This window comes from Myxocyprinus asiaticus, chromosome 4, assembly GCF_019703515.2.
Source record: "Myxocyprinus asiaticus isolate MX2 ecotype Aquarium Trade chromosome 4, UBuf_Myxa_2, whole genome shotgun sequence".
Taxonomy (NCBI): domain Eukaryota; kingdom Metazoa; phylum Chordata; class Actinopteri; order Cypriniformes; family Catostomidae; genus Myxocyprinus; species Myxocyprinus asiaticus.
Genome location: NC_059347.1, coordinates 60,962,214 through 60,985,551, shown reverse-complemented (window position 1 = coordinate 60,985,551; position 23,338 = coordinate 60,962,214). Strand labels below are relative to the sequence as shown.

General features: G+C 40.0%; 1 protein-coding gene across 22 annotated transcripts in view; it reads left to right on the top strand.

The window, feature by feature from the left end:
• Positions 1-23,338, top strand: part of LOC127439998 (golgin subfamily A member 2-like) — a 51,624-nt gene that overhangs the window by 12,662 nt on the left and 15,624 nt on the right. For all 22 annotated transcript variants that reach the window (XR_007897034.1, XR_007897041.1, XR_007897039.1 and 19 more), the window contains 15 exons: positions 1,786-1,849; positions 2,069-2,128; positions 7,311-7,391; positions 8,252-8,290; positions 8,376-8,438; positions 11,746-11,839; positions 11,928-12,034; positions 12,581-12,639; positions 12,714-12,855; positions 12,957-13,046; positions 13,143-13,250; positions 13,343-13,430; positions 15,260-15,396; positions 19,027-19,245; positions 19,334-19,447. Coding sequence is in view for 13 of the 22 variants with exons in the window: in XM_051696342.1 (XP_051552302.1) it covers positions 1,786-1,849; positions 2,069-2,128; positions 7,311-7,391; positions 8,252-8,290; positions 8,376-8,438; positions 11,746-11,839; positions 11,928-12,034; positions 12,581-12,639; positions 12,714-12,855; positions 12,957-13,046; positions 13,143-13,250; positions 13,343-13,430; positions 15,260-15,396; positions 19,027-19,245; positions 19,334-19,447 (1,465 nt within the window). In the remaining 9 variants the exon portion in view is untranslated. The remainder of the gene's footprint in view (positions 1-1,785; positions 1,850-2,068; positions 2,129-7,310; positions 7,392-8,251; positions 8,291-8,375; positions 8,439-11,745; positions 11,840-11,927; positions 12,035-12,580; positions 12,640-12,713; positions 12,856-12,956; positions 13,047-13,142; positions 13,251-13,342; positions 13,431-15,259; positions 15,397-19,026; positions 19,246-19,333; positions 19,448-23,338) is intronic.

Here is a 23,338-nt window from a genome sequence, read left to right as displayed (position 1 = left end):
GTTTAAAAAGACACATCTGTTTACAAATAATGAACTTGCACTTTTTTCTCTTTTTTTTTACTTGATATATACTGGCGCCCCAAAAGTTTGGAATAACGTACAGATTTCGCTGTTTCGAAAGGAAATTGGTACTTCAATTCACCAAAGTGGCATTCAGCTGATCACAAAATATAGTCAGGACAATACTGATGTAAAAAACAGCACCATCACTATTTGAAAAAAGTCATTTTTGATCAAATCTAGACAGCAGCCATCACTCCAACACCTTATCCTTGAGTAATCATGATAAATTGATCATTTGGTACTAGAAAATCACTTGCCATTATATCAAACACAAAAGCTATTTGGTTCCTTAAATGAAGCTTAACATTGTCTTTGGGGGCCTGGGTAGCTCAGTGGTAAAGACGCTGGCTATCACCCATGGAGTTCGCTAGTTCGAATCCCAGGGCGTGCTGAGTGACTCCAGCCAGGTCTCGTAAGCAACCAAATTGGCCCGGTTGCTAGGGAGTGTAGAGTCACATGGGGTAACCTCCTCGTGGTCGCTATAATGTGGTTTGGTCTTGGTGGGGCGCGTGGTGAGTTGAGCGTGGATGGGTGGGGCGCGTGGTGAGTTGAGCGTGGATGGGTGGGGAGCGTGGTGAGTTGAGCGTGGATGGCGTGAAGCCTCCACACGCGCTATGTCTCCATGGCAATGCACTCAACAAGCCACGTGATAAGATGTGCGGGTTGATGTCTCAGACGCAGAGGCAACTGGGATTCGTCCTCCACCACCTGGACTGAGGCGAACCACTACGCGACCACGAGGACTTAAGCACATTGGGAATTGGGCATTCCAAATTGAGAGAAAAAGAGGAAAAACCCTTTGTGTTTGTTTTTGAGTTGCCACAGTATGCAATAGACTGGCATGTCTTAAGGTCAATATTAGGTCAAAAATGGCAAAAAAGAAACAGCTTTCTCTAGAAACTCATCAGTCAATCATTGTTTTGAGGAATGAAGGCTATACAATGCTTGAAATTGCCAAAAAACTGAAGATTTCATTCAAAGGTGTACACTACAGTCTTCAAAGACAAAGAACAACTGGCTCTAACAAGGACAGAAAGAGATGTGGAAGACCAGATGTACAACTAAACAAGAGGATAAGTACATCAGAGTCTCTAGTTTGAGAAATAGACGCCTCACATGTCCTCACATAACCCCATTGAGCTTTTAAGCTTTTGTTATGGATCTTAACCCCCGCTGTAAGGTGCGTGAGAAGTTCCCGACAAGACAGTCACATCTATGGCAAGTGCTACAGGAAGTGTGGGGTGAAATGTCAGGCATTTTCTCTAATACAACACTTGGTTGTGTGGACTCACAAACGACGCAGACATACCAACACAGAACTGTAAATGCAAACCACCGAGTTGGCCACTACGCAAAGCCTATGCCGTAGGTTCGATGCAGAAGTATAAATCGGCATTCAAAGTATGCTCTTTTGACCGCAAGCCCATACAGATGCATTCGATGCATGTACACTACGACTGCTTTGTGATATTGCCTGTGCATATCTAGAAAAACTGGGCTGTGCACAGACAGCACGCGTGTACTTTACTGATGATGAAAGCATACTTTGTCTTTTATTGTAAAGTGTTACCAAATAAGCTTTTCACTTTTATGGCATCGTGCCTCGTTCGAACACATCATCATACTCCATCCATACAAAATAATATTCATTCTAGATGTTAGTTATGGTTGTTTCAGTCTCATTTGTTGCGCAAAATATAACTTGTATTTATGTTTAAACAGGACGCTGTCATCTACAGAGAGTTTGAGACAGCTCTCACAGCAGCTCAATGGACTTCTGTCTGAAGTGAGTCTCTACACCTCTCTATCTGCTTCCTTTAAGACAAGTCATGTTTATTTGTATAACACATTTCACAATGCACGTTTTTAAAGCAGCTTTACAGAAAATCATAATGTAATGTTGGTAACTAATACATCATATGTAATCAATGCCAATTAAAAAAATAATAAAATAATGAATGTATTTAATTGTTTTTTTCCCCCCTTCCCTTTGGATGTAATCCAGTCAACAACATACATCAATGGAGACAGCGGACCGCCAACTGTCAGTGAGAAAGACCTGGAGGTACATCAATACTGTTTAACTGTATTTATGTACCTATTTTCATTAAGATGCTAAATAACAATTTAAATGCATATGCAAAGTTGCATTATTAACATGATTTGTTTTGGAACGGAGGGTTATAATTACCACTTTGAACTTTCACTGATCTCACTCAAGCAGGATAATCTAATTGAAGCACAAGTTTTTTTTTTTTTTTTTTTTTTGAGATTTTTTTTCCCCTTTTTCTCCCAATTTGGAATGCCCAATTCCCGATGCGCTCTAAGTTCTCGTGGTGGCGTAGTGATTCGCCTCAGTCTGGGTGGCGGAGGACGAATCCCAGTTGCCTCCGCGTCTGAGACAGTCAACCCGCGCATCTTATCACGTGGCTTGTTGAGCGCGTTGCCACGGAGACATAGCGCGTGTGGAGGCTTCACGCCATCCACCGCGGCAACCACGCTCAATTCACCATGCGCCCCACCGAGAACAAACCACATTATAGCGACCACGAGGAGGTTACCCCATGTGACTCTACCCTCCCTAGCAACCGGGCCAATTTGGTTGCTTAGGAGACCTGGTTGGAGTCACTCAGCACGCCCTAGGATTCTAACTCGCAAACTCCAGGGGTGGTAGCCAGCGTATTTTACCACTGAGCTACCCAGGCCCCGAAGCACAAGTTCTTACGATGAAAATAGCTTGTAGCCAAGGGAAGAGGGCACAGTTTGTAGTCTTTGTTCACAGTGGCTGATGTTTTCTTTCCTGCTCTTAAAAACACTAGCATATGTGAAGTAGGGCTGCAACTAACGATTATTTTGATAATCGATTAATCTAACGATTATTCGAACGACTATTCGGGCGATTATTGCAACGATTAATCATCAGCTCTTAACCGATTATTCAGCTTGTGCCCCGACTTAAAAGGTTGTATTAAACATGCTAACTAACAATAGAGGACAAATCATCTTTTAAAAATACCTCTAAATGACATTCACTGAATTAAAGTGAAAAAATACTTAAGTTTAACTCCGTAAAGAAATTCACTGCAAAAAAATCCTATTGTTAGCAAGTGTATTTGTCTTTTTTCCATTTAAAATTGTCTAAAAATCCTTAAAACAAGATACATTTACTTGAGAAGCAACATATAAGATATTTATACTTTAGAGAATGTGTCATAAATATAAGTGTATTTTTTCACTTGGTTATACTTCTGCGAGTGCAGTAAAGACAAAATATACTTCTATTCAAGATCTATTCTCTAAAAGCAAGTCTAAATATCTTATATGCTGCTTCTCAGGTGAATGCATCTTTTTTTTAAAGGATTTTTAGATATTTTAAAGTATTTGTATTTTTAATATTATATTCAACATTCTCAGATAACAATTTTATCTTCTTCAGTATAGCTGCTAAAGTAAATGCCGTTGTTTTAAAGGAGTTTTAGATATTTATATTGGAAAATAAATCAAAACAAAAACAAATAAACATATTTTGTTACAGTGTATAATGGGGCGAAGACTACCCTCTCTCACCTTTCTGTTCACTTCAATCCATCTTTAACTCAACAAAAAAACAAACTCTCTCTTATTAATAAAGCTGCGTTTTGCCAATTTTCTTCACGATAAGAAATGCACAGTGACACACATATTATGATTCAATAATTTGCCATCACATTATAATCTAGCTGCATTAATCGCGCACACTCGAGGGACGAGCGTCCCCGCAACAGAGTGTACCTCAGCCGGGTGCAGTTTCAATCTCTCCCCCTTAGATCGGGACACTTCATGTGACTCATAGAAGAGGTGCTGTCCGCACAGAGAAATGCCAGTTTCCTTATTATTTGAACTTTAATAAAGCTATAACGCATTAAATAGAACTGCATTAAAGATGTAACGCCGGGGTGTTTCCTTTAAAGATGCTCGACACGCAAGTTTTGCTTAAGCTGAGCGTCAGCTCCAGCTCCACTTATTCCACAACGAGAGTGCTTCTGTATTTATTTTGTATTTTTGCATTATAATTCCCTCATACTTTGCGATCTACATCACCTGAAGCTGTTTGGAAAGTTTAGAGCGCATCTGGACTGTGAGATTTGTTTTCTTCCTCTCCTCGGTCAGGCGCGAGCTGCAGTGCTGCTCTTGTGTGCAATCATTAGAGTTTCATATGATCTTATGTTACATTAAGATCAAACGACTATTCGACAAGTAATTTTTGTCGACAATTTTTTATTGTCAAAGTTGTCGATAACGTCGACTAATCGTTTCAGCCTTAATGTGAAGCCTTTTCCCTTGGTTCTCTGCTGTGTACACCTCTTATTTAAGACTTACTGTAGGGTTCTGTCATTGGTTATATCTCACATTCACACGTGTCCTGCAGGACTAGTGCTGGCCTTTTGGTTCAGCGGTCACATGATCACCTGATACACACTGAGCAAACATCCTGCTTCTCACTCAAACCAGTCTGACTGTTAACTACAACAACACACAGAACAGTGTTTAATCTACAGTTATACACACATTGGCCAAAGTCTCTTCAGATAGTATAGACAGAAGGAACCACAAAGGAGTTGAAATTCTTCTAAATTGTTCTGAGTGCATAAAGGAACGTTGTTGCTTAAAGACTCCTTTAAATGACAAGGAGAAACTCCTGTAGTGACATTTACTATTGAAACACGAAGCTTGTGCTGGATATATCGGATGGTTTCGCGCTGCTTTTTTTTTTTGTGTGTGTAAATAACCAATTGCCTTTAGTTTACGTCACAGCCTTAAAAAACACGATTTGCTTCATGCTATTTAATTACAGGCAGGTGGTATTAGGGGGAGGGACATTTGCATTCAAGAGGGCATTTGATTGGTCAAAAATGTGCATAGACCCCTTCAAACAAAAGTTGAAGTCACTAATATTTTTAGGCCAGTTTGCCAAATGAGAAGGTCTGTACATTTTAAATATTTATTTAGCCTGGGTAGCTCAGCGAGTATTGACCCTGACTGTCACCCCTGGAGTCACGAGTTTGAATCCAGGGTGTGCTGAGTGACTCCAGACAGGTCTCCCAAGCAACCAAATTGGCCCGGTTGCTAGGGAGGGTAGAGTCACATGGGGTAACCTCCTCGTGGTCGTGAATTAGTGGTTCTCGCTCTCAATGGGGCGTGTGGTAAGTTGTGTGTGGATCGTGGAGAGTAGCATGAGCCTCCACATGCTGTGAGTCTCCGCGGTGTCATGCACAACGAGTCACGTGATAAGATGCGCGGATTGACGGTCTCAGAAGCGAATTGAGGTAACCGCGCCACCACGAGGACCTACTAAGTAGTGGGAATTGGGGATTCCGAACTGGGAGAAAAGGGGGATAATAAATAAAATAAATAATCGTCTGATCGCAGTTATTTGATCTAACCACGGTTATCTGTGCACTTCAAATTCCTATCACATTTTAATGACCAAATAGGGAATTTTAAGCGAATATATAAATGCCATGAGCGATGCGTTTGTGTGTCTCATTCAGTTGAACTCCGAGCCTCACTGAGCCGCACCACGGATGTCAAGCAGCTCCTGTCCAGATGAGCACGTGAAGCAGTTTCCAAGCGCTCTGATGCGCACGCCGTCAGCAGAGACTCGTGCCAAACTCCTGCGAAAATACAAACAAACAAATATAAACTTAGAAAGTGAACGCAAAGCACTCCGGTTTCACTTTAAACAATCATGTGTTGGCAAATGTTCTTGGTTCAGACACGCTGTGTTAATGACATGCAGTGACACAGAGGAGACGCACACTTACTGTATTTCTCTGGAGTGATTTAATGATGAAACAATATCTCAAAGGTTTTGCTACATGAGAAATAAGGGCTTGTGGGTTTAATCAAAGAGCATTAAAATAACGTGTAAAAGTGAAGAAATTAGGGCAGAAATATTTTACTATTGCATAATATAATATCATGTAATTTAATATAATATTATATAATATAAATAATATAACATTATATATTTTATAAATTTTTTTATTAAAAAAATAAAATATATTTTTATACGAGTTCCAAAAACAAATTCATCAAAAAGAGTTATGTTTAAAATATTTAGAAATATTTTTAAACATTAATTTTCATGTCATTTATACATTTTTAAAGCTTTAAAAGGAAATCATATACCCCTATTTTATCATTTCATGTATATGTTTGAAATTAAATATGTAAAAATGACTTCTAAAGGAGTATGAAGCACACATGCACCTTAAGAAATATGACAATTGGGGGCCTGGGTAGCTCAGTGGTAAAATACGCTGGCTACCACCTCTGGAGTTCGCTAGTTCGAATCCCAGGGCATGCTGAGTGACTCCAGCCAGGTCTCCTAAGCAACCAAATTGGCCCGGTTGCTAGGGAGGGTAGAGTCACATGGGGTAACCGCCTCGTGGTCGCTATAATGTGGTTTGTTCTCGGTGGGGTGCGTGGTGAATTGAGCGTGGTTGCCGCGGTGGATGGCGTGAAGCCTCCACACGTGCTATGTCTCCGTGGCAACGCGCTCAACAAGCCACGTGATAAGATGCGCGGGTTGACTGTCTCAGACGCGGAGGCAACAGAGATTCGTCCTCCGCCACCCGGACTGAGGCAAATCACTATGCGACCACGAGGACTTAGAGCGCATCAGGAATTGGGCATTCCAAATTGGGAGAAAAAGGGGAAAAATCCAAAAAAAAAAAAAAAAAGAAATATGACAATTTATGACAATTAATCGTCATAATCGCAATTATTTGTTTGACAATTAATTGTCAGCCAAATTTAATAATCATGAGATTATTATATATATATATATATATATATATATATATATATATATATATATATTAGTGAAAATTTACTTAAGTAAATTACAAAAATTATTCTCATTTAAGAGGGTTTTGAACTAGATGTTTGAAACCAGCATGCAAAATATCTGCTAGAGAAAATTGGACTTCTGACTCAAAATTGTAAAGTTACTAATAGTGACAACTTCCCCATGTGACACTCTATACTAAAAGTTTTGTTTGTCAAATTTTAGGAGTACATTGGCATATTGATGATCTTAAAGCTACACACATGAACTGAATTTTTAGACGTCTGATTTCACATTTCATATATTATTGTATTGCATCATATAATCACACCTCTGTTTGCCTGCCACCTTACACCTCTCTGTCCTTCTTTCGATTCTCTCTCTCTCTCTCTCTCTGTGCATGCCGACACGTCAGACTCGCAACCAAGAGCTGGCAGCTGCGCTGGACTCCAGCACGCTAACAAATGCGCAGCTCACAGCTAAACTCGAGACACTGGTAAGAGTGTCTTTTGAGAGTGTGTACAAATGTGTGTGTGAATGAGGAACAGGGCTGTGTGTCCGTAACACAACATATGCTGTCTAACTGCTCGCTTATATTATTTCTGAGGGTGGAATTAAACACACACCCATGCATCGACACACACTGGGCCTTATTCATGAAACATGAGCAGAACAAATGTGTGCGTAAATGATTAGTAAAACCATTCGCTTCCAATTGAGACGACTGTTGCGTCAAATTCAGAGGGATCATTTACGTCAGAGTAGATTCATAAACATTTTACAGACACATTTGCACCAATAAGACCCATTTAATTTATCCAGACACAAGTGCATGTCTGAAAGCATGACGTTGTTTTACTCATCTGTCTGTTTTAAAACTCACTTTTGTTGAGCATGTGACTTCTAAAACTATGAGATCCTTCAGAATCCCTGAATCTAAATTAGAATAAATCAGGTTTGTTTTATTCAGTTTAATAATAACTAGGAAGATTTAGTATTTATCGAAGATGTGCTGTTGCAGAAAACATTTACGTTATGAATGCTACAGCAGTTTAAAGTTTGCAGTATCAGCATTCGCAATGAATTTAACTTCCAAGACGGACATATTTATGAGTAAAGCTTTTATATGTTATTGGTTTGGCTAGAAAATGATGCTCAATAAGACCAGGGACGTTTATTTAGAAAGTGAATATGGTGGATTTCATGTTGTCTTTAACCACTAACCTTTACTAACTGTCCTGTCTGCTCACATCTTTGTTTTTTTCATCAAGCAGTGTTAAAGGATGTCATTCTAATAGTAGCACATGATTAAATGTTGTTTATATTTACATATCTGATCATTGTCTGTGCTTTCAGACGAAGCAGACTCGAGAGCTTTCTGAACAACTACAGAAGGTGAGCAGCCCAAAGTGTTATTTGATTCCTGATTTATTGTTCAGTTTAATGAATTGTGCTCATTTCGTGTGTTCTCTCTTCTCAGGAGCGTAAAGATTTTGAACACAAGTTTAATAAGGAACAGGGCGCTATGCGTGAACAGCTACAGGTGAACACATTACACTGACACTCATATATGACAGTCATACACTTTAGCTGATCTTTTAGTGGAATTAAAACAGATAATAAAACATCAATTGAACGCTAAAGACATATATATATTGTCAAGATGTGCAGAGAGGCTCAGGACCCAAACGCAGGAAAAATAAAGGTTTATTTAATACAAAATAAACACAAAAATCCAACATAAAACTCTCACAAGGGGGAAAAACAATTAACTACCCCGAATGGGAAAAAGAAAATATAATCCGGGGCTGGGGCGGAAGGCAGCAGGGAACAGGACTGACTGGGTTTGGATGAACAGGACAGGAAACTAGACCGACCAACAGACTGACTGACTAGAATAAACAAACAAATACACAGGACCGACTGGAAGCAAGACGAACTAGCACTGGACCGCACACAAGAGGAGGCTAAAATAGGGAGAGAAATCAAACGGGTTAACAGGGGACAGGTGTGGTAAATTAACTAATAATAAGCAAACAAGGAGGCGGGGTATGACGTAAGACAGAGACACACGTGGCGATACAGAAACAAAATAAAGCCACGTGCTCTCACAAGACAACAAAACACCCAAATGGCATGAGCGCACATCGCCAAGACACTAAGGCAATATACGCTCATGCCATCCTACAAACAAGACGAGAGAATGCGTAGCAATGCCAAACAAAGCGACGCCATGCTTTCTCACACTAAACGAAACCTGAGCGTACATCGCGAGGCAAACGCCACACGATGCGCGCAACAGGTGACAAAAACAAGACAGGACACCTGTGCGAGAATTCGGCCACACACATTCGGCCACACACACACACATAGGAGTGGTGGTGGCGTAGTGGACTAAAGCACTGAACTGGTAAGTGGAAGGTTGTTGGTTCAATCCCCACAGCTACCACCATTGTGTCCTCGAGCAAGGCACTTAGCTCCAGGTTGTCCCTGTAATAAGTGCACTCACTGTAAGTAGCTTTGGATAAAAGCGTCTGCCAAATGCATAAATGTACATAAATGTACAAATGTACACATCCGACACCTCAGACCGAAGGGCACGTAGCGCAGAGCGAGCGCAAAAGGCGTCCGCGGTCACGAGAGACAGACAGATTATTGACGCGAGTGCATGCCACAAAGATGACAAGCGCAATGCACTCGCACCAATAGAGGACAAGACATGGAGCATGAGTGTCCGGATCCCGACACCGAAACCGAACCAGACATAAAGGTCAGGATCCAGACAACATGCTCCAGACATGAAACAAGACCGACCAAAAACACAAGACAGATATGGGACGATAATGCCACAGTCCTGTCAGACAAAAGCCCAGACTGAGAGAGTGACAGGACCGTGACATATATATATACATATACATACACTACCAAACGTTTTGAAGCACTTGACTGAAATGTTTCTCATGATCTTAAAAATCTTTTGATCTGAAGGCGTATGCTTAAATGTTTGAAATTAGCTTTGTAGACAAAAATTATAATTGTGCCACCATATTAATTTATTTCATGATGACTTGGACCAAATAATAAAGAAAAGCAGCCAATAAGTGCCCAACATAGATGAGAACTCCTTCAATACTGTTTAAAAAGCATCCCAGGGTGATACCTCAAGAAGTTGGTTGAGAAAATGTCAAGAGTTCATGTCTGCAAATTCTAGGCAAAGGGTGACTACTTTGAAGATGCTCAAATATAACACAGTTTTGATTTATTTTGGATTTTGTTTAGTCACAACATCATTCCCATAGTTCCATTTATGTTATTCCATAGTTTTAATGACTTTACTATTATTCTAAAATGTGAAGAAAAAAAATTATAATAAAGAATGAGTAAGTGTTTCAAAACTTTTGACCGGTTGTGTGTGCGCGCTTTGGAAAAAAAAGACCACTGCAAAATGATCAGTTTCTCTGGATTTACTATTTATAGGTATGTGTTTGAGTAAAATGAACATTTTTGTTTTATTCTATAAAGCACTGACAACATTTCTCCCAAATTCCAAATAAAATATTGTCATTTAGAGCATTTATTTGCAGAAAATGACAACTGGTCAAAATAACAAAAGATGCCGTGTTTTCAGACCTCGAATAATGCAAATAAAACAAGTTCATATTCATTTATAAACAACACAATACTAATGTTTTAACTTTCAAGCGTCTTGGCGTGCTCTCTACCACTTTATGCCACTCCTGGCGCAAAAATTCAAGCATCTCGGATTTGTTTGATGGCTTGTGGCCATCCATCTTCCTCTTGATCACATTCCAGAGGTTTTCAATGGGGTTCAGGTCTGGAGATTGGGCTGGCCATGACAGGGTCTTGATCCGGTGCTCCTCCATCCACACCTTGATTGGCCTGGCTGTGTGGCCTGGAGCATTGTCCTGCTGGAAAAACCAATCCTCAGACTTGGGGAACACTGTCAGAGCAGAAGCAAGCATGTTTTCTTCCAGGATAACCTTGTACATGGCTTGATTCACAAAGACGAATCTGCCCGATTCCAGCCTTGCTGAAGCACCCCCAGATCATCACCGATCCTCCACCAAATTTCACAGTGGGTGCGAGACACTGTGGATTGTAGGCCTCTCCAGGTCTCCTTCTAACCATTAGATGACCAGGTGGAGGATCGGTGATGATCTGGGGGTGCTTCAGCAAGGCTGGAATCGGGCAGATTCGTCAATAATTTGAATTTAATCTCCGATTTAGAATTGCCTCAAATTTGACTCAGAATAAGTGGTATTCATCATGACAGTAACTACATTTAATGGAATTACAATTTTCATGAATCTCATAAATTAACATTAGAAATGAACAGTTCATATCATAGACTATTGGGATTGGCCAATAAGAGCTTTTTTTATTATTATTGTTTATTTATTTGATTGATTATAGTAGCTATCAGTCAGATTTGGCTGACAGTGGAAGCAGTTTATATCCAGTCTTATTTATTTTTCTTTTTTCTCAGTTTAAACTCAAGTCTTTTGCAAAAGTTAGTTGCAAAAGTAATATTTTGTCATGCATCTTTTTAATTGTACATTAAAATGTTTCAATATTCAGTTTGACCATTTATATTTTAAGCATGTAGCATTCTAGATTGGAGCTTTATTTTGAACCCTTGTTTTTTTTTAATATAGATTTGTAATATCAGCCATCATATCGGTTATCATCCATAGTAAAAACGATTATTGACATTTACATCGGTTTAAATGATGACAACGGATCCACCAGTATAGACGTTAATTTTGCCAGCCCTTCTGCACACACATTAAGTCTGGTGTGTGTTTATTAATATGTGTGTTGTTTCTCAGGTTCACATTCAAACCATCGGCATCCTTGTATCAGAGAAATCAGACCTACAGACGGCCCTGTCTTACACACAGCAGGCAGCACGACAGAAAACAGGTGTGTGAAGAGGTTTGCTGTGTACATTATCACGTGTACTCATTCAGTTTTATTATATCATGCTAAAGTGTCTTCTGTATTTGTGCAGTTGAGGCAGAGGATCTGAACTCGAGGCTTCATGCCAGTAAACAGCGAGTGTCTGAACTCGAGAGAACATTATCTACAGTCTCTACTCAGCAGAAACACTTTGAGAAGGTACCACATCCTAGGTCTGTCTTCATTAACTACTGAGTTTGACAAAACGACACCCATTGGGTTAAAAATGTCCTGTTTGGTGGGGCCTGGGTAGCTCAGCGAGTATTGACGCTGACTACCACATCTGGAGTGGTGAGGTCGAATCCAGGGCGTGCTGAGTGACTCCAGCCAGGTCTCCTAAGCAACCAAATTGGCCCGGTTGCTAGGGAGGGTAGAGTCACATGGGGTAACCTCCTCGTGGTTGTGATTAGTGGTTCTCGCTCTCAATGGGGCGTGTGGTAAGTTGTGCGTGGATCGCGGAGAGTAGCTTGAGTCTCCACATGCTGTGAGTCTCCGCGTTGTCATGCACAACGAGTCACATGATAAGATGCGCGGATTGACGGTCTCAGAAGTGGAGGCAACTGAGACTTGTCCTCCACCACCCGGATTAAGGTGAGTAACCGCGCCACCATGGGGACCTATTAAGTAGTTGGAATTGGACATTGCAAATTGGGAGAAAAGGAGATAAATAAAAAATTTAAATTCCTGTTTTTCTTTTTTCTGCAGCATAATAAAGAACTTGAAAAGGAGAGGGACCGTTTACGATTAGAAGTCCTCAGATTTAAGTAAGTGTCTTTAGACTTGTTAAATTAACGTGTTGTTTTTTGATGTGCGAATTTACTCTCTCTCTGTTTGTCAGTAATTTGAATGAGGAGTCCAGACAGCAGAGCTCTGAACTTTCTGAGCAGCTCAAGCTGAGAGTAAACGAGAATAACGCCATGAAACTGGAACTGAATGAATTACGCAAGCGTCTGGAGATGGCCGACGACATACTGCAACAGGTCAGAACACAATATACACCCTAACTAGCTGTACACATGTGCAGGAAAACAATATAACAACTGAACCGTCCATCTCTCTCTCTCTGTGAATGTGTATGTAGTTCTCCAGTGAGTCTGGTCCTCCGTCGGAACATCAGCAGGTTCAACTCCTCCTGGAAGAGAAACACCATTTAGAGGCTCACACTGCTCAGGTGTGTGTGTGAAGGGGTTGTGATAATGTTCTGTGCATTTGAACATTATCACATGAATCAGAGATGAATTAATGCAGTATGCTTATATGTGTGTAGTTGGTGGAGTCAGTCACTCAGCTGCAGTTAGAGAGAGATCAGTACGCTGTACAGATACAAGAAGAGGGACAAGTGTGGAAAGACAAGACTGAACAACTGCTGTCACAGGTACACACAAACACACTCGCATATAACTCACGTCACTGGTACCCTCTCGTACACTTCCAGAGTGTGTCAACAAGTCTGTGTGTGTTGTGTAGATGCGTGTAATGTCAGAGGAGAGGGACAGCAATGCAGCAAAGATTCAAGAGCTGCAGGAGAAAATCACAGAACTGGAGAACGCTGCAGGTATGAAACGCATATACAAACACCTGTACTGCCTATTTACACCGTGTGCATATGTTCACTGCAACAAGGTACACTGCCTGGCCAAAAAAAAAGTTGCTTAATATTTCATTGGGCCGCGTTTAGCTTTGATTACGGCATAGTTTCGACAACCTTATGCAACGTCTTAACCTTTATTTCCATCCAGAGCATTAGTTTTTGGCTGAGATCTTGTATTGATGACGGGAGAGTCGAACCACTCCGTAAAGTCTTCTCCAGCACATCCCAAAGACTTTCAATGGGGTTAAGGTCAGGACTCCATGGTGGCCTGTGTGAAAATGATTCCTCGTGCTCCCTGAACCACTTTTTCACAATTTAAGCCCGATAAATCTTGGCTTTGTTGCCCTGGAATATGCCCGTGCTCTCAGGGAAGAAAAAATCCATTGATGGGATAACCTGGTCATTCAGTACATTCAGGTAGTCAGCTGACTTCATTTTATTGCTGCATAACATTGCTGAGCCTCGACCTGACCAATTGAAGCAACCCCAGATCATAACACTGCCTCCAGAGGCTTGTACAGTGGGCACTAGGCATGATGGGTGCGTCGCTTCATGCACTTCCCTTCTTACCCTGACGTGCCCATCGCTTTGGAATAAGGTAAATCTGGACTCATCAGACCACATGACCTTTTTCCATTGCTCCACAGTCCAATCTTTATGCTCCCTAGCAAATTAAAGTTGTTTTTTCCAATTAGCCTCACTAACATGTGGCTTTCTTGTGGCCACACAGCTGTTTAGTCCCAATCCTGTAAGTTCTCATCACATTGTGCTTGTGGAAATTCTCTTACTTTCACTATTAAACACAGCCGTGAGTTCTACTGTCAGTTTTTTACAATGTGACTTCATCAAGCGTTTTAGTGATCTCCGATCACGATCATTCAAGATTTTTTTCCGACCACATTTCTTCCACGAAGCTGACGGTTCACCACTATCCTTCCAGGTTTTAATAATGCCTAATAATAAGAACCATACCTTGGTTTTACTACAGTAACCATGGTTTCACGCGGGACCGAGTGCAATCGACAGACCCCGCCTCCAGATCAAACCCTTCTCTGCACAACCCGACATTCACCGTGACCAAATCACTGAAAGTTTATTGTTTTTGATCTATTATTTTAAGTAGTATTATGGGAAATATTTAGTGGAAACAGGAAATCGGACACAGGCCACGGCAGTGACACCTATTGGTTAGTTTGTCGTATATTTCTGTGGTTCCACCTTACTATTGTGGTGCAAATAGCAGCACTGTGTGGCAGATGCTATTTACACCGGGGTGCAAATAGACATTCCGTTAATGAAATGTTTATTTTTTGGTTGTTTTTAATCAAGAACTGACTGTAAAGAACAAAGGATATTAAAAGAGACATTATTGCAAGACAAATGGATTGCATGGATCTCGTCTTTGGACGCTCAGAATGAGTCAAACCAAACTTTTACTCTCAACACGTAGTGAAAGAATCTCGCTGCTGAACTTTTTGTTCACTGTACTAAATCACTGCTGAGTGAAATGTGAATATTTACCAGCCATTGGCGAATCACAGACATTTTTACTTGCATAGCACAAAATTTGCCGTGCATTCAAGTGATTTACTCACTTTGCTGAGTGTTACTGCAAAGAGAAAAAGAACGATTTTGGGATTTAAGAATTGATATCGAGATATCGTTCAAACGAAGATCGCGATGCATCAGAAAGTCTATATTTTTACCCAGTCCTACTGCAAATCGCTCTTGGTGGGAACGGCCCTTTAGTGTCTTCGGAGAGAAATAATGACAGATGTGTCTCTCGTCCACAGCTGTGATGAGTAAAGAGCAGGAAGCTCAGTCAGTGTCACAGATCTCAGGTCAGTCAGAAACTGAACTGGCCCTTCAGGAAACCATCAACAGCCTTCAACATGAGAGAGACGCTCTCAGTCTACAATACCAAGCACAGGTGACCTGCACACTAAAATATTTGAGACAACATTTGTGTTCTGCTTATGTAACGAAATGTCAGAATTAAACACGTACCCTCAGTGCGCTGTATTTTAGTTTTCTAGAATAGTAACACATTGCAGGCTGTATTATTAGCTGAGGATATTGTAAAGAGAAAAGATTCAATGTCTGAATTCTTGTTTAGGCATGATGCAAACTGTACATTTGTATTGCTGAAGTGTTTGCAGAAATGCTGCGTACAATGAGACAAAATAGTGCACATAAAAAAAGTGCTGATAACATTTCAAGGTAACACTTTATTTTAAGGGTCCAACAATAATGCACTAGTTAAGCATGAATAAGTGAGTAATTAATACCTAACTGAACGTAGACTAAGGCTGTCTTAGCCATAATTTAAAACTTAAATAAGCATCTTATTTTTGTGTAGAAAGTAATGTAATAAATGCTCTATTTTAGAGATCATATATCAAGTTTACTAAATGTTAAGGTAGTGGACCTGGGTAGCTCAGCATGTATTGACGCTGACTACCACCACTGGAGTCATGAGTTCGAATCCAGGGCGTGCTGAGTGACTTCAGCCAGGTCTCCTAAGCAACCAAATTGGCCCGGTTGCTAGGGAGGGTAGAGTCACATGGGGTAACCTCCTCATGGTCGCTATAATGTGGTTCTCGCTCTCGGTGGGGTGCGTGGTGAGTTGTGCGTGGATGCCGCGGAGAATAGCGTGAAGCCTCCACACGCGCTACGTCTCCGCGGTAACGCACTCAACAAGCAACGTGATAAGATGTGCGGATTGACGGTCTCAGACGCGGAGGCAACTGAGATTCGTCCTCCACCACCCGGATTGAGGCGAGTCACTACACCACCACAAGGACTTAGAGCGCATTGGGAATTGTGCATTCCAAATTAGGGTACAACGTTAAGGTAGTAACTAAGGCTAATTAGTATTGAATAGAGTACTTTAGAATAGAGGGTCCATTTTTATTTTTATTATTATTATTTTTTTTGGGTAATTTATTTGTAACCGCTTTGTAAAGCTAATACTAATTAACCTTAATTTCTGGCTTATTATTGTAAAGTAAACGGATCTCTGAAATTGAGCATATATTACATTAGTTTCCGCACAAACGATGTTTAATAAGTTGTAAATTATGGCCAAGATATCCTTATTATGCATTCAGTTAATTATTAATTACTTTCTTATTCATGCACAACTAGTGCATTATTGTGGATCCTTAAAATAAAAATATTATTTAAAAATAAATAAATAAAATAAGATAAAGTGTTACCCATTTGAATGCTAAATAAAATGAAAATAATGAATAACTCTCCAAATAACTCCTGGAACGCCCTTTCGTCCAATCTGAATCGAGAATCTGAACTAACTGTTGTGTAATTATATTTAAATAGAATTATTACATGAACTCATTACTGCCGGTTTATGTAAAATAATCTGTTATGCATGATTTATTTTGAAATCGTGTTGGTTTGTTCTGGTATGGACATACGGTACTCATTTTATTTTGTTTACATTTTAATTAGGTTTTTAAAAGACTTCAATTTGATTTTAAGGACTGTGTAGCAACCCTGTAATTAAGTGAGATTAACTTGAGATGCAGACTAAAGGCATTTGCACACAAAAATATGAAATACATTATAAAGACAGTCCACGTAAGATCAGAGTTTTTTTTTTTTTGTATGGGGATGCAATTTCACATTGAACTTTTTAAATAAGCAAGCTGTGAAAATTGTATTCATATCTCGTTTCACACATGAACAGATGCACCTTATTTTATTTATTTATTTATTTTAATTTTTTTGATTTTTCCCCTTTTTCTCCCAATTTGGAATGCCCAATTCCCAATGTGCTCTAAGTCCTCGTGGTGGCGTAGTGACTCGCCTCAATCCGGGTGGCGGAGGACGAATCCCAGTTGCCTCCGCGTCTGAGAACATCAATCCGCGCATCTTATCACGTGGCTTGTTGAGCGCGTTGCCACAGAGACATAGTGCATGTGGAGGCTTCACGGCATCCACGCTCAACTCACCACGCGCCCCACCGAGAGTGAGAACCACATTATAGTGACCACGAGGAGGTTACCCCATGTGACTCTACCCTCCCTAGCAACCGGGCCAATTTGGTTGCTTAGGAGACCTGGCTGGAGTCACTCAGCACGCACTGGGATTCGAACTAGCGAGCTAGCGAACTCCAGGGGTGATAGTCAGCGTATTTTACCACTGAGCTACCCAACAGATGCACTTTATTTATACGCTCAATATGCATTTAACTACACAACCATCATATAATTTGAATCCGTTAACTACATGCTATGTATTACATTCTCATCAAATAGCTTGCTATCAGTTCAAACAGAATGTGATATTCGCATACCAATTTGTATTTTTTTTAATTATTATTTTTTTTAAGTTAAAGACATTTCATGCAAATCAGACGTACGTCCTCAAAATGCATGAAGATTTCTTCCTCGAGTTACTCGAGTTGAGCATTTAATGTTGGTGGTCAAAACGGCTTTTTTTTTTTTTTCAATTTGGAATGCCCAATTCCCAATGCGCTCTAAGTCCTCGTGGTGGCGTAGTGACTCGCCTCAATCTGGGTGGTGGAGGACGAATCCCAGCTGCCTCCGTATCTGAGACCATCAATCCGCGCATCTTATCACGTGGCTTGTTGAGCACGTCGCCACGGAGACATAGCGTGTGTGGAGGCTTCACGCTATCCACCGCGGCATTCACGCTCAACTCATCACGCGCCCCACCGAGAACGAACCACATTATAGCGACCACGAGGAGGTTACCCCATGTGACTCTACCCTCCCTAGCAACCGGGCCAATTTGGTTGCTTACGAGACCTGGCTGGAGTCACTCAGCACACCCTGGGATTCGAACTAGCGAACCCCAGGGGTGGTAGCCAGTGTATTTTACCACTTAGCTACTCAAGCCTTGTCAAAACGGCTTTCTGTACTTTAGCACCACCATTTGCACTGGTTTTGGTAAATGCAGTGGCTCCTGACACGTGATCCAAAGCTCATATTTTATTCTAAGATCAAATTATCGACACCCCGTAGAGAAAAAAACCCCTCACTTTGTCGGCATGTGAATATTATAGGTATGAATGGCTCACAGTGAAAATTCATGTTTGGTGTGGAAAGGCCTTAAATGCACCGAGAGTTAGGAACATAAGTTTAGTGATGGAGATCTATATCTAACTTATATCTTACCTATATCTTTAACTTTAGAGATTCATTTGAAATATTTCTTGGAACACTATGGGGAAAAACTAGAAACTTTGTCTGTTAAAAAGTTTGTGCAATGTGACTATATGTGACCTGCTCCATTATTTTTTTTGAGACACTTTTTGACCCAGAAACACATTTTGAGTTTAATGCTCTGAAGTAAACAGGAAATCAGTTCAAATTGATTAAATCAGCCATAATTTAAAAGATCACCGTATATCTCTGCAACAGTTTGGAATAGAAATGCAACTATTTTATTGTTAGTAGTTTTCCTTTTTACTTCAGTGCATAAAACTCAATGTGTTTCTGGGTGAAAATGATGGAACAGGACACATTTAATAAATCAGGCACTCGGTCTGTAAGTGTTGTCTTGTGTGCTGTAGGTGCGGGACAATGAGCAGCTGAGTCGACTAGTTCAGGAACAAGAGATGAGACTGGAGCAACTGGAGAGACAAACGGAGCGCACGGCCGACGACGCTCAAAATCGACTGCGCATTCTAGAAGACGCACAAAGCGACAAAGCCACCATCAGCCGCGCACTCGCGCAAAACAGAGACCTCAAAGATCAGCTGGCCGAACTTCAGAACGGCTTTGTTAAGTTGGTGAGTGCCAGTCAAACATTACATACATGACATCACATTTACTGTCTTATCTGATTGGCTCTGAGTCACTCTCCTCTCCCCACTTCAGACCAATGAGAACATGGAGTTGGCCAGCGCTCTTCAATCAGAGCAGCACATCAAGAAGGAGATCGCTCATAAGATGGGTCAACTGCAGGAAGATCTGCACAATGCCAAAGAACAGGTAAGTGTCTGTATGGAGACTGTGTCATTGAATAAACAGAATAAATCAGTGATGAAAATTGCCAATGTATTTTTTACACTAAAACAGCACTGTGGTTTTCTAGAAAACATTTAAAACATTTGTTAAAACATTTTTGACACTCTCACTAGTTTGTTTAATTTGTCAACTAACAATGGGCAACAGTGTGCTTTCATCTATCACAGGAGATTTATGTCGTTTTTGTCATAACAATTCCCACCACAGTGTCATTTCCAGCACATCTCAAATTCTGTATTAGGTTTAACCTCCTGAGACCCCCGCGTGACTGCTGTGTGCATTTTTCATTTCCATTTTTGATATGTAACTAGTAGCACTTAATAAACATGCAAAAAAAAGTAATTCTAGAGCAAATATTTTTCCTAAAAATGTAGGTCCACATATGTGGGACTAAGTTGACATTTTAAGCGTAATTTCAAGCTATCGAAAGTCAGATTTGTTTTCATCAAATAGTTTATTATGTGTCCAGGAGTGATGGTTATTCGTTACAGACATTACAGCTGATTTTCTATAAAGCTGAATTAATAATTCAGATTAAAAGTAATGTCCAGCATCATCCAATCACTGCCAACCATGTTAAAATAAAATGATACATTATAAACTCTGAATCTATGTACTGATTATCATTGTCACATGTCTGTCAAACATGTTGAGTGATCCAAACATCATCTGCAGCCTGAAACTGAACTTTTGATCAGATTTTAGGAGTGAATGCACTTAACTGCATAGAGAGATATAGGATGCTCCCTTGCTCCCTATTTAGTAAATGACTTAACCTCCAGTGTGCTGTCTGTCTGCACTGGTCTCAGAACAGTTTGAAATGCACCTTATTTTCATCCTAACTCCATATAAAGCCTCTGAAAGACACATTTATCAGCTTTTACATGAATACATTTATTCTCAATGTGATAATGTACAGTAAATATATAGGAATGCATTTATTAATATTAATGAATAGAACCGTATTGTACTGTGATAACACAATAAAATACAATTTATATTAAAATAAAGCTAAATGTTCCACAGATGTGTTAATGTTGAAAGTTATTCAAAATAACTAACATGTTTTTCAACTTTTGAGGTAATATGGTCCCATTTTCCACATATGTGGACATCATATTTATCAGCGTGCTGACGCATGAAAAATTAATAAAAAATGTTAAAGCAGCATATCAAATGAAACTAGAGACTCTACTCTTTACAACCAAACAGTGAAAAAACAAAGAGGTTTCTTACCAGAAGCACTTTTGTTGGCACTGCACCCATAGAAGCACTTCACAGAAATCGACATCATGCTGTTGTCACATGACGTGGTGCACCAGAATTTTAACCCTTAAACGACAGTGTAGAGTCTTGTGAACAGTATTCAGTTGGTTTTAATTCAATTAAATTATGCGTTGTGTATAGCGAAGCCAAAATACAACGTTCACACATGTGGACGCGGGGTTACACAAGTTTAATAGAATTCTGTGCTGGAAATGACACTGATGGAAATAACATTTTTAACGCTTTTGAAATAAATTGTCTGACACTCTTGTCTCGCTAAGGCTAATTTTATTTCCTAAATACTAAAGGTCCACCGGTTGTGGAGTTTACTGATATCGATAACTAAGGTGGTGGAAAAGTCCGATTAAAAAAAATTCTTACTATGATGGGCAGAGACATAGAGGCTACAAGAGTCAAAAATAAATGATATCCCAGATGCAGTTTATTGTTCATCCAAATTCCCAATAATAACCAGTCAAAATGATGATTTGGTGAAGTATGTGGGTCTTTTAACTGTAAACAAGCCCAAAACACACAAGGGACTCTTATTTTGAAATTATGGAGACTTGGCTCCGTTACAACGCTCTATATATAAGTATTTACCAAATTAAGCTTCTAATAGCCTATATTCACCAGATAAAGAGTTTGCATATATATACACACACATACAGTCATGTGAAAAAGAAAGTACACCCTCCTTGAATTCTATGGTTTTACGTATCAGGACATAATAAAAATCATCTGGTCCTTAGCAGGTCTTAAAATGAGCTAAATACAACCTCAGATGAACAACGACACATGACATATTATACCGTGTCATGATTTATTTAACAAAAATAAAGCCAAAATGGAAAAGCTATGTGTGAAAAACTAAGTACACCTTGTAGAATGACCTTTAGCAGCAATAACTTCAAGTAATCGTTTTCTGTATGACTTTATCAGTCTCTCACATCGTTGTGGAGGAATTTTGGCCCACTCTTCTTTACAGTGTTGCTTCAGTTCGTTGAGGTTTGCGGGCATTTGTTTATGCACAGCTCTCTTAAGGTCCCCCCACAGCATTTCAATCGGGTTGAGGTCTGGACTTTGACTGGGCCATTGCAACACCTTGATTCTTTTCTTTTTCAGCCATTCTGTTGTAGATTTGCTGGTGTGCTTGGGATTGTCCTGTTGCATGACCCAATTTTGGCCAAGCTTTAGCTGTCAGACAGATGGCCTCGCATTTGACTCTAGAATACTTTGGTATACAGAGGAGTTCATGGTCGACTCAATGACTGCAAGGTGCCCAGGTCCTGTGGCTGCAAAACAAGCCCAAATCATCACCCCTCCACCACCGTGCTTGACAGTTGGTATGAGGTGTTTGTGCTGATATGCTGTGTTTGGTTATTGCCAAACGTGGCGCTGTGCATTATGGCCAAACATCTCCACTTTGGTCTCGTCTGTCCAAAGGACATTATTCCAGAAGTCTTGTGGTTTGTTCAGATGCAACTTTGCAAACCTAATCCGTGCTGCCATGTTCTTTTTAGAGAGAAGAGGCTTTCTCCTGGCAACCCTTCCAAACAAACCATACTTGTTCAGTCTTTTTCTAATTGTACTGTCATGAACTTTAACATTTAACATGCTAACTGAGGCCTGTAGAGTCTGAGATGTAACTCTTGGGTTTTTTTGCAATTTCTCTGAGCATTGCACGGTCTGACCTTGGGGTGAATTTGCTGGGACGTCCGCTCCTGGGAAGATTGGCAACTGTCTTGAATGTTTTCCACTTGTGAATAATCTTTCTCACTGTAGAATGATGGACTTTAAATTGTTTGGAAATGGCCTTATAGCCCTTCCCAGATTGATGGGCAGCAACAATTGCTTCTCTAAGATCATTTCTGATGTCTTTCCTCCTCGACATTGTGTTAACACACACCTGAATGCTCCAGACCAGCAAACTGCTCAAACTTCAGCTTTTATAGAGGTGGTCACACTTGCTGATGATCAGTTAATCAAGGGCATTTGATCGGCAGCACCTGGCTACTACTTAGCCTCTTAATTCCTATGGAAGCATAAGGGTGTACTTAGATTTTCACATATGGATTCTCCATTTTGGCTTTATTTTTGTTAAATAAATCATGACACGGTGTAATATGTAATGTGTCGTTGTTCATCTGAGGTTGTATTTACCTAATTTGAAGACCTGCTAATGACCAGATGATTTTTATTATGTCCTGATACGTAAAACCATAGAATTCAAGGAGGGTGTACTTTCTTTTTCCCATGACTGTGTGTGTGTGTGTGTGTGTATATAAACCAACTAATGAAACAGATTAATCGGTATTTTCACACTCTTTGTAAAGAGTTCCTGAAGAATGCATCCTTTCATTTTAATATGTTGATTTCATGAAACTTCTTTAAATTTCACAATTTCAGATTCTCGCTCTGTGTGAATTGGTGCTTTAGATTATCGTGTAGAAGGTAGATGTTGAATTTTTAAAGTTTTAAACTTCTCTGTTATGTCTTAATGTCCTCAAACCCTAAATCAAATGCAAATGTTATATTATAAATGTTAATTATTTTGATGCCGTCTTTTTCTCTAACCTGATTGGCTGC